The following is a 14,835-nucleotide window of genomic DNA, read 5'->3' on the forward strand; positions in this document are numbered from 1 at the left end:
GTGAGAAAGAAAAAAAAACAACCCACAGCTCGCGATAAGGAGCCGGCTCGCCTCGTTCACTTCGGCTCTAAGAGCCATTTCGTTCACGACCGACACATCACTAAAGCTGACTACAGTCATGGTTGATGCTGGCATACATGTCTGTGTCATATGTTGCTGTGTGACAGGCAGACTGTGGATCCAAATGCAGGAGGCAGATAACAAACCTTGACTCAAAAAACAGCTTTATTGCTGTAACTCGTGCAAAATACAAAATAAGAAAAATTTAGACTAGGCAGGAACCAAGAACATATGGAACTGGCATTATGGAAACAATACAGACCACACAGGGCACGTAACCTCAGGGAGAATGCGACAAAGAACGACGGGAGACTCAGACAACAAATACACACCAGGTAATGAGGGGAGAGGAAACAGGTGGGAGACACAGTGGGAACAAATCTGGGATAACGAGATAAGGCAAGTAGGACAAAATACAGAACAGGAGCAGGAAATAAATAATACAGAAACACAGGCACAAACCTACAGAAGACAGAAAGACAAACAAACACGGAGATGTGACTGACTGAGGAGACAAAACTAACTACAAAAACAGGTATGACTGACATAGTAATGTAGGTCTTTATGGATTCATAACACATCCAGACACCTCTTTTGCCAACATCATTCCCATAATGTCTGCTACTGAATATGCCTGACATGAGCTGGGTTAATGAGGTCATCCGAAGCTGCCACAACCAATGACCATTGCACAGCTGCAGGCTTCAATCATCTAGAAATGGAGAGCATTTCCTCACCAACAGATCTTAATACTCACATCTATGTACAGACAGGAGGAAGGAGGCCTCATATGAGATGTCTCCTATCTTCTTCTTTGTTCTGCTCTCCTTTTAAGAATCGCCACAGCAGACCATCTGTCTCCATCTCACCATATCACATGATCTTCTGTCACATGGACGTTCTGCATATCCTGCCTCACTACATTCATGAGTCTTCTGCCTGGCAGCTCCTCCTTCAACATCCTTTGTCCAGTATATCCACTATACTATATGTGGTCATGAAGTCCTTTGAGCGCCTAGTTCTCTCCCATCTCAAGACCCTCACGGCCCCCCTTCTGGACCCCCTGCAGTTTGCATACAGAGCCAACAGGTCTGTAGACGACGCCATCAACATGGCCCTACACTTCATCCTGCAGCATCTGGACTCCCCAGGAACCTACGCCAGGATCCTGTTTGTGGACTTCAGCTCTGCCTTCAACACCATCCTTCCAGACCATCTCCGAGACAAGCTTTCCCAGATGAATGTGCCTGATCCCATCTGCCGGTGGATCATTGACTTCCTGACGGACAGGAAGCAGCATGTGAGGCTGGGAAGGAATGTCTCGGACTCCCTGACCATCAGCACCGGCTCCCCTCAGGGCTGTGTTCTTTCTCCTCTGCTCTTCTCCCTGTACACCAACTGCTGCACCTCCACCCACCAGTCTGTCAAGCTAATCAAGTTTGCAGATGACACCACCGTTATTGGGCTCATCTCGGACGGGGATAAGTCTGCCTACAGGAGGGAGGTTGAACGTCTGGTGTCCTGGTGCAGCCACAACAACCTGGTGCTGAATGCCCAGAAGACAGTGGAGATTATTGTGGACTTCAGGAAGCACACAGCCCCACTCCCCCCCATCATCCTGACTGACACCCCCATCACCTCTGTGGACTCATTCCGCTTCCTGGGTACCACCATCACCCAGGACCTGAAGTGGGAGCCCACCATCACCTCCGTCATCAAGAAAGCCCAGCAGAGGATGTACTTCCTGAGGCAGCTGAAGAAATTCAACCTGCCAACACGGACGATGATGCAATTCTACACTGCAATCATCGAGTCCATCCTCACCTCCTCCATCACCGTGTGGTACGCTGGAGCCACTATCAGGGACAAACAGAGACTGCAGCGTGTTGTGCGCTCTGCTGAGAAGGTGATTGGCTGCAGACTCCCATCTTTGCAGGACCTGTACACCTCCAGGACATTGCGGCGTGCAGCTCGGATCTCAGCTGACCCTTCTCACCCTGGACACAGTCTGTTTGACGTGCTCCCCTCAGGCAGGAGGCTCCGGTCCATTCGCACCAGAACCTCTCGCCATAAGAACAGTTTCTTCCCCTCTGCTGTTGGACACATGAACAATAACCGTATGACTGTCCCCGCCACAAACACATGACCCTACGCTGTGTCACTGCATCATTCCATGTTTGCACTGATCACCACCTGCACTCATGTATATATCTTTCTACGCAGCACTTTTAATTCTTATTCTTATGTATATATCTCATGTATATCTCATGCACATATCTTTCTACATAGCACTTTTAATTCTTATTCCTACTTTTATTTTTTTTCATGTCTATTTAATCGCAATTATGACAGTATGTTTGCACTGAAGCACCGCAGCAATTTCCTAATGTTGTAAACCTGCACAACATTTGGCAATAAACCCCTTTCTGATTCTGATTCTGATACAGGACAACTTTGCCCAGCCTCCAAATTAGTCTCCACCTGACGTGTTTCTCTTATAAACTGATTTATAATCCTACACCTACTGGTCCAGTAGAGCTGAAGATGCTTTTAGTGTTGTATACACGTTATAGTCCTGGTGTATAAAGTCTATTTAAAACACAAACTTTCTTTTTGACTGGAATAATCACATAATCATTTCATTTGAAGTAGGAGACATTTTTTATGGGGAAAACCCCCCAAATATATATATGTATATAGATCATATTTTATCTTTCTTATTAGCAGAGCAGTACCAGGATTAGAGGTGCGACCCCAAGTGCTTTCTTTACAGTCTGCTATTATGCAAGGAGAAAATCCAGTGCTGTTAATAATCTCGGGGATTATGTGTTTCCTCCATTTACACTTCACATTGTTAGGAGAGCAGAGATCAGCTCTGAAGCGAGTCAGTTCTTCTGCCACAGAGCGGATCAGCTGCAGATCCACCGCGTCAATCGGCGGGACAACCACACTCAGATTTGTGTCTCCTCTGATTACAAAATGGGCGTCTTACAGTTATAAACAATGTGATGTATGAGATGTCACCTCAAGTTAAATCAGACGTATTCATACCAGTATGCGTGTGTCCCTACAGGGTAGGTCATAATGAGATCATTGGTGTGATGAGGGTCGGATGCAGTGCTGAGGGACTTGGCAGGGACCACTGGAACGAAATGCTGGCCTATCCGCGGAAGCCCATTGCACACTGGCACCCCCTGCTGGAGCCCAAGAAATCTGAGAAGGAGGTAAGTTTGAGGATGGATTATTCTGTACGTGTTTATGATTTTGGATGAGGAATCAGGGTGCTTAGCTGGTAATTCTCAGCCTACTTAAGGAACATTGCTATAGGGAAGAGGATTCAAACTGTGAAGGGCTCTGAAGGAGAGACTTGAAGAAAGATGCTGCTTGAGGTTTGAGTCACAGGTCCACGGAGCGCTTTGCAAATTAACTTTAAAGTTAGTTGTTTGTCTAATTTGGCTCATTCATCAATACACTTTGGAGCAGCCACTGGAAAACTGCTTATTGAGGTAATTAAGTGTACTCTTTATGAGAATATTGATATCTCTAAAAACCAAAGCAAAATCCATAAACATCAAAAAACATGATTGTTGTAAAACCTGGACTTCCTGGACCTGGAACTCTTCTTGACCAATCGATTAGTGCAATGATAGCTGTCGGCACATGCATTAGCATCGCACAAACAACAAATAATAATAGATAAATTGGCTTAGCACAATCAGCAAGAAAGACGTTGACAAATAGAAGTTAAGAAGCGACTAAAAAGCAGCACAGTTTTACTTTTTATGTGTACCTTACAAGTAGGAAGTCAAAACTTAGAATTATGCTACATGTGTACCAAAGATTATAATGACATAGAAAATATTTGCTTGGTTTCTTTAAAATATTCTATATTATTGTTACTTTTTAAAAGTTTCCTGTTTTTTTCAAATGGGGCCTATTATCCTAAAACTGTAGCTCCATATATTCATTCTCAGACTGAAAGTAATCCCTATGTTTCTTATACCGGACTTTGGTGAAGCCTGTCAGTTGTTCCACTGTCTCTAATGAGCTTCTCTTTAAGCCAAGCTTCTTCCGATTGGCTGATCCTCAATAATAGAATTTTGAAATTGTACTTGGGTTGGTCTCCTATGATCAAACTGGCTCACATTAGTACATTACAGAAATCCCTTCCTCCTGACATCATACGGAGCCAAGTGTAGAAAAAAATGAAACTGAGCTTTTAGAACAGCTTACTTACATAAAGGCTTTATTCAAAAGTTAACCTTTGCCTTTCCCCTTTGTATATACACTTACCAGCCACTTCATTGGGTACACCTGCTCAACAGCTCATTAGCACAAATACCTAATCGCTCAATCACATCAGAACAACTTATTTAGACATATAGACATGGTCAAGAGGACCTGCTGAAGCTAAAAGTGAGCATCAAAATGGGGATAAAGGGTGATTTAAGTGACATTGAAAATGGTATGATGGTGCCAGACTGGTTGGTCTGAGCATTTCACAAACTGCTGATCTACTGGCATTTTTCCCTCACAACCATCTGTAGAGTTTATAGAGAATGCTCAGAAAAAGAGAAAACATCCAGTGAGCGGTAATTCTCTGGGCAGAAATGCCTTGTTTATGCCAGAGGTCAGAGGTGCCTGGCCAAACTGCTTTAAGCTGAGAGGAAGGCAACAGTAACTCAAATAACATTTCTACTAAAGCTTTCCCACCAGGCTTGTGCTGGTTCTTAATCTAGAGCAAACTCTGTATTTCATCCACTCCTGGCAGCTAAGAATAGGAAAGTGAGGCTGCAGTTTATGCAGGCTCACCAAAATTGGATAAGAAAATTCGGGAAAATGTTGCTTGCTCTCATGAGTCTCGATTTCTGTTGCAAAATTCAGATGGTAGGATCAGAATTTGATGTAAACAGCAACCTGCATTGTATCAACAGTTCAGGCTACTGCTGGTGGTGTAATAGAGTGGGGAGATGTTCTTGGCACATTTTGGGGCTCCAAGTAACAGATTATATTTTTTTAAACCTGACAGCTAACTTAAGTATTGCTGCTGACCATGTCTATGCCCCTATGACCACAGTTTACCCATCTTCTGATGGTTACTTACGTAGGATAGCGCACCATGCTTAAATCATCTCAATTTGGTTTCTTGAGCGTAATGATGAGTCAAATGGCCTCCACAGTCATGGGAGATTCCCATGAAGAATGTGACACCAACAAAGTGTATTAAGCAACTGTGTCGTGCTATCATTTTAACATGGATCAAAATCTCTGAAGGTTTCCATGACCTATTTGTAGGTGATGGAAGGCAAAAGGATATCCAACCCAGTACTAGAAAGGTGTACCTAATCAATTGGCTGATGAGAATATAAGAAAAAGAACCAAGGAAACACATACCACGTCCACTTTCAATGCAAATGCAGCTACAAAGCAATTATCAATCAGAATACACATGAAGCAAATTTAAAAACCATGGTAACTTTAGGAAGTAGTGAGAGCATTGCTGAACCCATGGCAACAAATTCAGTCTTTAATTCTGCGTTATAGAAATTGCCATTCCAAAACTTGATGGATATTTAAAGCAAATTTCATTATACACAAGCCAGCACTAAAGATAACAACTGTGGCTTTCTTTATTTCTATTATAATTGCAGCCAAATCATAAGGCTTTTTACAGCTAGATGTGACTCTATTACATTTTGCATCATTAAAGAAAGTTTTCTGGAAAATAGCTCCAAGAAAATGAAAATAAAAGAAAGTTCTGCGGAATAAGGTGTAGGTGATTAGGGAGCTTTCTTTGTTTTGAATTCAACATTTTAAGGCACAGAAGAAGAAACAATGATGAGATTTTGTATGTTTAGTGCTGAGGTTTCATGCTACTTTTTTGTCACTTACTGAATGTTCTGACACACTGATTTGACACCTTTGTTTGGCCGATATTGAAAGTGAGCAAAGCGACATATGTGCCATAAATCACTGCCTTGTGTCTGTGTGCCCTGTAGTGGAAGGCGAGGACAGCCAGCTTTGACAGCCAGGGCTCCTGCCCTTCACCCAGGCCCCCAGCCAGTCCCTGAGCAGAGCCACCTGTGACCCAGCAGCCCAGAAGGGGGTTTCCGTCCTCCTGCTAAACCACTTCCTGTCTGTCTGATTGAGGAGAAATACAACCCCAGCGTGTGTCCCTCTCTCACTTTCTCCCTCTGTTTCTCCCTTCCTCGAGTCTAGTCCCAGAGCACTCCCAAGAACTGATCTCGGACTACTGTCCATCAGTTAGTTGTGTAAAACCAACTCTGTTTTCGGGTAAAAATTTAGGGTCCTCAATTTCAAACGTGGGTGTTTTGATGGCCCGAAGTCATTTGGCGGACATGCAGTCTGCAGATACTGAGCCGTCTGAGCTGAGACGAGCTGATTCTGGTGTCCTCACAGGAGACTTTTTAAACACTGAAGATTCAACATTGCACTGCAGAGACGTTTGATGAAAAAAAAAGAAAAAAGCTCAGTGGGATATCACTCCTTGAAAGCAGTGGAGGTTTCACAGAGGGAAGCTGAGGACATGGCCTCAGCAGAAAAGGAGAAGACCTTAAGAGATCTGAAGCTTTTTCAAAACTCTACAGCTGTATAAGAATAAATGATGCTGAGTGTAGCATTTTGGAAATATTAGATATAAAACCACTCCACCATTCGTTATTGTTTGTGATGCTCCAGCTGAGTTTGCTGTACTTCCAGTTTCATCACTAACAGAAGCAATTATCAGATCTCCATCTTACTGAAGAGAGGCTGAATCAGACTGAAACTAATATATTGTCAGCCTGACAAACTGCAGCTTTGGTGTGTTTTCAAAAGCAGACATTTCACATGACAAAGAAGAAAAGCTGCAAGATTATTGGGCTTCACAGCAGAGCAAATTGGCTGCATTGCAGATTTTTTTCGGGTCTTTGTCCATTTTCAGCGTAAGAGGTAGGAGGTTAAATTACCACACAAAGGCACAGCCAGATTTTAAAAGACAAAATATTATTTTGACACACAAACGTTTTCACAGAGGGAGCTGCAAAGGTTTCTGTAAACAGTGAAAATGCGAGCACACTTTACACACCCTTACCTCTTTCTCTGTTTGATGTTGCAATCTCACCCTCTTATCCAGGTGAAAACTCCCACCAACGCTCATGTTTTCTTTCAGAGAAAAACACCTTTCAGAAACACTTTTGTCACATATTGTGTTTTTTTATGTTATTTTTTTCATCTGATTTTGGTGGATGTGTATAGCTTTATGTACAGGCATCTGCTGGTTACCATATGTATGTTTTATCTAAACAGAAAAAAACAGAAGAGAAATATAATGATAAGGCTAGATTTAAAAAATGACTTTAATTTATGTAGCCTTGTTGGTGGTAAGGATTTAAAATATTAAATGAAAAAAACAACTTTCTTGATGTTTATGCTGTCTAATTATACTGCTGGATTCACTTACAGGGATAAATTAGGCTGGATCTGTAATATGTGGCATTTGGAGGATATTTGATGTGAGAAAATGTTTGATCTGTATCAGTATTATTAATTTGATTGGTCCCTGGTAATTATTGGCTCTCTTTACAGTAACTCAAGTTTTAGTTGGATAAAAGATGATGGATGCAGTCTGCGTATCTATGGAATATACACCTTTGATATGTTTGATACAACTGCCTTTTACTCCAGACATCATACCGAGTTACAGTTTTGAACGGATCGTTGCATTGCTTTATCGTACTGACTTTACAGACTAGCAGCTGCAATGCTGCACAAGTGACGATGATGCAATTTCAGTCAAGCTCCCTCATAACCCTTACATACAATGGATACTAAATTTGTGTAAGTTTAATTAAGCACTTACTTGAACAAGTTATGAACTCGGGTTTTTTTTATATCCAATTATGTTAAGCTCATAGACTGTATATAAAAGATGTCTGCAGCCAACGTGATATGACCCTTTGGTTAATAAAGTCCTGTTGTGAAGCTTTAAGCTGCCCATTTTTACCATTACCATGTTGGTGTTTTGGAGCCCTATGTGTTGAGAGAGGGGTGGATGATGCTGAGAAACCGAGGAACACTCCACTCTCATAGGGACTCATCGGTAGTGTTGGGTGTACCATGTTCCAAAGTAACACATTATATAATATTATTATATATTAGTATAGCATTTTTCAATATCACAGTAATTTAACATATTCGTGTACTACATTCAGTACTTACATTACAGTTACAATTTTGTCATTACTTACATTCCAAAGCGTCACTTTTTCTTTAGAATTAAAAAAACAAAAACAAATCAAACATGGCCTTTTAAATGTATATTTACACAACAATCAGATGATTTGGAATGATGATCTCAGAATGGTCTACACCATTTAAGGAGTGGAACTTTGGATATTCCTTTTATTTTTATTGCACGAAAGAACAAGAGCGCAATGGCAAAGTGCAAACTACATCTACAATAGAAACAGCCACATTGTACTGCTCACACAGCATTGGCTCTTTGCAGGCATCTGCACAGATAGCATGCTAATGCAAAAGCTAGCAAAGAAAGCACATTGTAGGTTCTGTGTTTGTAGGTGACACTAAAAGGCAGATCTGATATGTTTGTCCTCAGTGAGACAGGGATTTGTGTCAGTTTGTGCATTATAGCTTTGGGTTTATATAGTTAGCTGATTATTAAAGGAAAACACAAAATTAATTTAGCAAGTGTAACCAGTTAATTTCCCGAATGAGTAATTATGTAATGTACTACATTACTTATGAGGAAAGTAATGAGAAATGTGTGATGTATTACTTTGGAGTAATGACCCAAATACTGCTCATCAATCATAGCCTAGGCCAACATAAAGCACATTCTACTTTATTGTTTTAAATGCTAGTGGCAAATTTGACAAGAGGTTTACTGAGACTCATTGAGCAGAAGGGTTTTTCTTCCTGTAGACTTGCAACCTGATGAGTCAGCCTCTACTATTTATTGGAAGAAAACTTGCTTAAGGCACTTTCCATATTGGCTTCACTTTTCAAACAAGGAGGCTATGTTCATCTTTTATTTACAGTCTATTGTTTAATCCCCCAAACGTTAACTGATTTCTGTGACTTTTTTAGTTTTCTCACAAGTACTTAAACAATGTCAGGAGACCAAATCAGGAAATTACCTAAGCTGTCCTTTCTCATATGGATCACACAATATGACATAATCTGAAGTTCTGTCACTCCCAGAAATGATACCTTTTGGTTTTAACAAAGACTAGACAGATCATGCAGGAGACATTACAACCATTCAGAAGCCGTGAAACTTCCGGACTGTTAGCTGCATCACTCCCAAATTAGCACAATCAATTATCATACAGACTTTGTACTGAGGAGCTGACAGGTTAAAGATCATCTAATGCAACAAATATTTGAGCTTTTACAGATTCGCCATCATATAATAGTTAGAAAAAGTCAGCACCCAGAACTTTCAGTGCATTTGTAAAAACACCTAAGATTAATAGTATGCTGCAGCAGGCAGGTTTTTATTTATTTATTTATGTATTTTTAATTCAGGGCAGATAGCAAAATGAAGCACAAATTGCAGTATCACATAAAATGAATACAAGCCATTTCATAGTTCCTAGCTGGTTGCCGGCATGGCCTTGACTGCTCTCTTATGATCAAGTTTGACACTTATTAAGATGAAAAGCAGTTTTTTAACTGAAAATATTTCGTCATGGACCTTTACGCCGAGGCCACTGAGATTCCAAGGTCAAGGTCCCCGAAATTCAACTTTATACAAGATGTTTTGTACATGCACGTATGATATCAATTTGAAGCTCCTAGGTCATGTGATTCTTGAGTTATCGCATAAACAGACTTAGATGTCCACACCACCTGCCCACCAGGTGTGGTGACGACAAAACTCCATCAGCCTTTTACAGCAGAGAGGAAAAGAGCAATACATATAGAGGGTGTCCAAATTAATAGGCTGCATCCTCCTGAGGCCACATTTGTAGGCCGATTACATCACAGCGACGCGACAAAGGCTGTTTAAATTCGTAGACTCCTCCAAATGCAGCCGACAATTGCGTCCTCATTTTCCCCGAATTTGAAGGATGGGTCGGGCGTGTCCTTCCTGGCCCACCATGTCCCAGAATTCATAGTGTGGCCCAGCCAATTCCAGTTTTCAACAATGGCGGTCGCTACTAAGTTTTAATATTACTCTTATTAATCTTTCTGGGTCACAAAATAAACTTTTAAGATATTTTCAGGCGAGAATGTGGGCGTGTAAACTCTGCTTGGTTTATCAAGATATCACACATCTGCAAAAGTGCGCCGACATTTTCGGAGGCGTCTGTTACCCACCAGCTCGATAGCTAGCTAGCTAGATAACAGCAAACTCTCTGCACATCATTTTCAAACCCCCCGCGGTCTTTCGCTACTCAGGTTAAACATTATATATGTGTCGCTTAGATAACTTTAAAATGTTATTGTTTGGCTTTTTTTACTGTTTTATTTGTTCGTGAGTAAATCAGTTTGGCTGAGATTAAAGTTATAGTTTTCACACAGCTGAATAAACGTCAAACGGAAAACTGATTAAACAGACGTGTGAATGATCGAGAATTTACGTCAGTGTCCTGTTATATTTTAGATAGAAAGGAGCAGATGGCCAAGTTTATTAAACTCCACCGAGACAGCTGGTGACGCAAAACTGAAGGCTGGACTGTTCAATTTCACAGCCGCTCACTTCCGGTCTACCCGGCCTAAGGAGGACCCGGTCCACGTAGACCGTCAGGAGGATGCAGCCTATGAATTTGGACCCCCCCACAATGTACTTTTTTTTTTTTAATAGGCCAATCTCTCCTTCAAGGTTACTTTGTGGTGAACCTCTGGACTGCTCTCATTGAGGATGTATTTTTAGTCTACCACTTGTGCATCTGCTTTTTAACGTGGACCTCAATCACACAGAAACTCCTTTATCATACTAACCTGACTTTCATGTTATTTTATCTCTGGTTATGAGCGCTAGCTATCCAGCAAAAAATCCAGTGAAAAATAGTCACCTATTTTACTGTTTTTTTCTGGCAACTATATTCTTATTTTTTATTACTACAAGTTACCCTTGTTAATAAAGATATTCTGTGGTTTTCTGCCTACCTGCTGCATGCTCATACACAACTCTTTGTAAACAAAACAAAATTTAACTAAAGCTATGCTAATATTGTATAATTAGGGATTTTTTGTTTTAGCTTTGTAACCAGAATAAACATTTATTTCATAATTTTCTGGAGTTAAAATCAGGACATTTAGCCCAGACATGATAATATGCAGAGTAAATGTTAAGCAGCGAGGCTGACAGACAACATTTAAAGATTATATTTGGTAGGGCTTGTACAGATAAAAAAATTTTCTGACATGAGGACCATTTATTAAATAGTAATTTTGTGTTATAACATCAGCCTACAGCAAATTTAATCTAATATTTAACAATGTTCTTGGCAATGGCACGCAACCGTCTAGACATCTCTGGCAAAGGAATACTTAAACTGCAGGCTGCTGTACAATGAACATGCTGTTTATCACAGAGTCTGTGAAAATGTCATTGAAAAGTTGGGTCCAGATATCAAGACATGAGCAGATGGATTCAGCAGACCGAGTAGGGCCTGTTTTAGTCATTTCCTTCATGGGAAGTTTACCCAGAGAGAGCAGTTTAATACTGCTGTATTTCCGTAAGAGGCTGGGATGACAAAGCGGGGGCAGCTGATGGGTGGACAGGTCAGTATCTATAGAGCAGTGGCATTTCTCTAATTGGCACTTGTTACCATGAGAGCGAGTCAGTGCATTATTGTTTGTGCTTGGTGTAATCCATCATAGCATCAACACCCCTTTCACAGATGTTTGAAATTTGCTCTCATCCACGCAGTTTTCAATGGTGAAATTCCTCTGTAGACTAACACCAATATTCATCGATTTCTAATATCTTATTTAAATGTAAAATCTGAAACATGTGTTGAAATATTATAATGTAGTTTCTGTTCTTTTATAAAACGTACTTTATGATGGTCTAACAATGTGGTGTGTTTTCATAGTAGATAAAATCTGTTAAATCAATTGCCTCAGTTTATGGACTGTTTAAAGACCTTCCTTCTTTGCCTAATATTGTAATGTTTCTTGATATGATCTCATATCCCTTCCAACTGTTATGATAGCACTGAATTTCCAATTTTTTATCGGGCATTTTGTATATGTAATAATAGAAATGTTTGAGAAAATGTTAGTTCAGACAAATGTCTATTATGGGTTCCTTTTAGAATTTAGATCATTATGGAGATTCAAACGCTGAGTGAACCATTGTGTAAAAAACTGAAATGGCATAGAGTATTTCCACCGCCTTCTTTGTGTCTTAACAAGTAAATCCACATCAGAAAATTGCTTGTTGTTTTTTTCTCCCATGGGGCGTGATGTGTTATCAGTTCTGTGACATGATTTTCTTTTCTTTGATTAAAAGACTTCTGCAAAATAGGCTCTGTGCTGAGAATTTTCTGGCAAACACACCATATAATGACAACACAGCCAGCGGCTTAACAAGCAGGACTGAGCACGGAGGAAATGGGATTCCGACTGAATCTAATGGTCGAATTAAATGAGGGGTGGACACACACACACAGCACACAGCAGTTAGGACTTGACAGGCTCTAATAAACTGAATGGCATTTTCATAGTTTTGTTTGTTTTGTGTCATTTTTTATTTAAGATACTAGCTAAGCTCTGTATATATTGTATTTCCTTTATGTGGATTTGGAAGACTGTTATCCATGTTGCATTGCAGGAATAATGAGCCTTCAGTTATTGATTCTACTGGATTCGTGTTTGTGAGAGTGTAAAAACTGAGTTATAAGGGGTCAATATGATCAGCTTTTCACCAAGTAGTGGGAAGGTGACCTCAAGAAAAGGCCTCCAATAATGCTCACTAGCATGTTTGGCTACTTCATTGATTTTTCTTTTGTTATAAAGGAAGTGTTCTGCTTATTAACACTCCACATTGCAACAGTTGAGCACGTATTATTCAAGAATCCACAATAGCATTTTTCTAAGAGCAGAAACAGAGCAGAGAAATAATAACCTCTTCACGCTACACTAACTGAATTTGTTATTGCGAGTTTGTTACAGGCCACTTCTTCAGATCACCCTCAGAGGTGTTCTCTAGCATTTTCGTGAGAACTGTTACTGATAGTTCTACTTAGCTGATGCCAGAAGTCTAAAAACATAAGCATATTAGTTTATCATTGTTACTTAAAGTGTGTTTCAGTAGTGGCTGCATGGTGCAGTGGTTTACACATTTACTTCAAAAGCAAAAGATCTTTGGTTTGATCCCAGGAGACCTTTGGGGAATGTGTCGTGTGTAATTTGACATCTGCCAAAACAAATAACCAGAATGACCTGCTTAAAAAATGGGACATACTAAAGGTAGCTTGATTTAAAACGCACTGATCTGGAGGACTGAAGATTCATGCATACATGTTGTTTCAGCACGTGACATCTGGGGTGCATCTTTGCTCACATGATCATCGTAGCAACAACTACCAAACACTCACAGCTCACCTAACTGAGCTTCCACTATCAGTTAGCATGAGCAAACCCTTTTTGAGTAAAATAGGGTGATTGCAAGATGCAATAATCAACTTCCCCTTTATTGAGATGTTAAACTGTATAAGCAATTATCCCACTCTCTGGATAATTACATAATGGGTTTTGATTGGCTGCTGGCAGCACTGGGGCGTTTAAAGAAAAACGATGTTTGATTAGCTGGCGCTTGAATTCGTCTTAACTAAGCACATAAAATGGTTCAGTTCGACATCAGCATTAGATTGTATTTCTGAACATCAGACAGATTATAACACTACTGCCTGTCTTAAACTTTTTATTTCTATTTTGGGTGTAAGTCAAAATTACCACCAGATATTAATTCACATATTAGCTGCTTTCCAGCCACCAGCAAACATCACAAACAGAAGAATGGGCTACCTAAGAACTTCTAATTTTATTAAAAAACTGGTGACAGAAAGGCGCACAGACAACAAAAAAACAAATTTAAAAAATCCCTCAATGTTCTACTGTTTAATGCAAAATGACAAGATTAGAGTCTCACTGGTCTATTATTCTTTTATGTATGTTGACAGTCTCCTGCATCTTGCTGGACATCTTCATTTTTCTGGTGAGGACGAGTAATAAATTAATACAGTGATCATCATATTTACCACGAATTGGCAATGACCAGTGACAGAGGAATTTCTTTACAATCAAATAACAGTATTACCTCACTGCACATAAAACTATGTGTTAATGGCAAATTTGATTAAAATATTAAAATATAAAAATCAAAAGTAAAGCATTGAGCTCAGAAAAAAACAGGCATGCCAATAGAAGAATTTAAAGAAATCCAAGTTGAATTAAAAGTCTTCAGCACTGTATGACATCAATTGGGGATTAAATATATCGATGAAGATTAAGGTGTTTATTAGCAAAACAACTGATGAACTAGTTTCTCATTACCCTGACAAAGATTGTGAAGCCTGCGCTTGCTGAATCTGTATGTTTTATTAAACTGGAAATGGCAGCGGTAGATGATATTCTTCATGATATGAATCATCTCTGTGAAGCTGAGGCGGTTTTGGTATCTGACTGGGTGGGATGCCTCCTGGGCAACTCCTAAATAAGCTGTTCCAGGTATGAGCCCCCAGAATACACCCAGGACACACTGAAGGTATTACATGTCTCAGCTTAGATTTTATGCAC

General features: G+C 40.0%; 1 protein-coding gene across 1 annotated transcript in view; it reads left to right on the forward strand.

The window, feature by feature from the left end:
- The window catches only part of syt6a (synaptotagmin VIa), a 98,855-nt gene extending 92,724 nt beyond the window's left edge, over positions 1-6,131 (forward strand). Inside the window, exons 6-7 of the mRNA XM_085343870.1 lie at positions 3,134-3,284; positions 6,060-6,131. Of these exons, the coding sequence (XP_085199996.1) occupies positions 3,134-3,284; positions 6,060-6,131 (223 nt within the window). The remainder of the gene's footprint in view (positions 1-3,133; positions 3,285-6,059) is intronic.
- Positions 6,132-14,835: the final 8,704 nt, after the last annotated feature.

The sequence above is a fragment of the Diplotaxodon limnothrissa genome, linkage group LG20 (genome assembly GCF_057381915.1).
Source record: "Diplotaxodon limnothrissa isolate DT_005_m linkage group LG20, D_limnothrissa_male_GT1.1, whole genome shotgun sequence".
In the NCBI taxonomy this organism is placed as follows: domain Eukaryota; kingdom Metazoa; phylum Chordata; class Actinopteri; order Cichliformes; family Cichlidae; genus Diplotaxodon; species Diplotaxodon limnothrissa.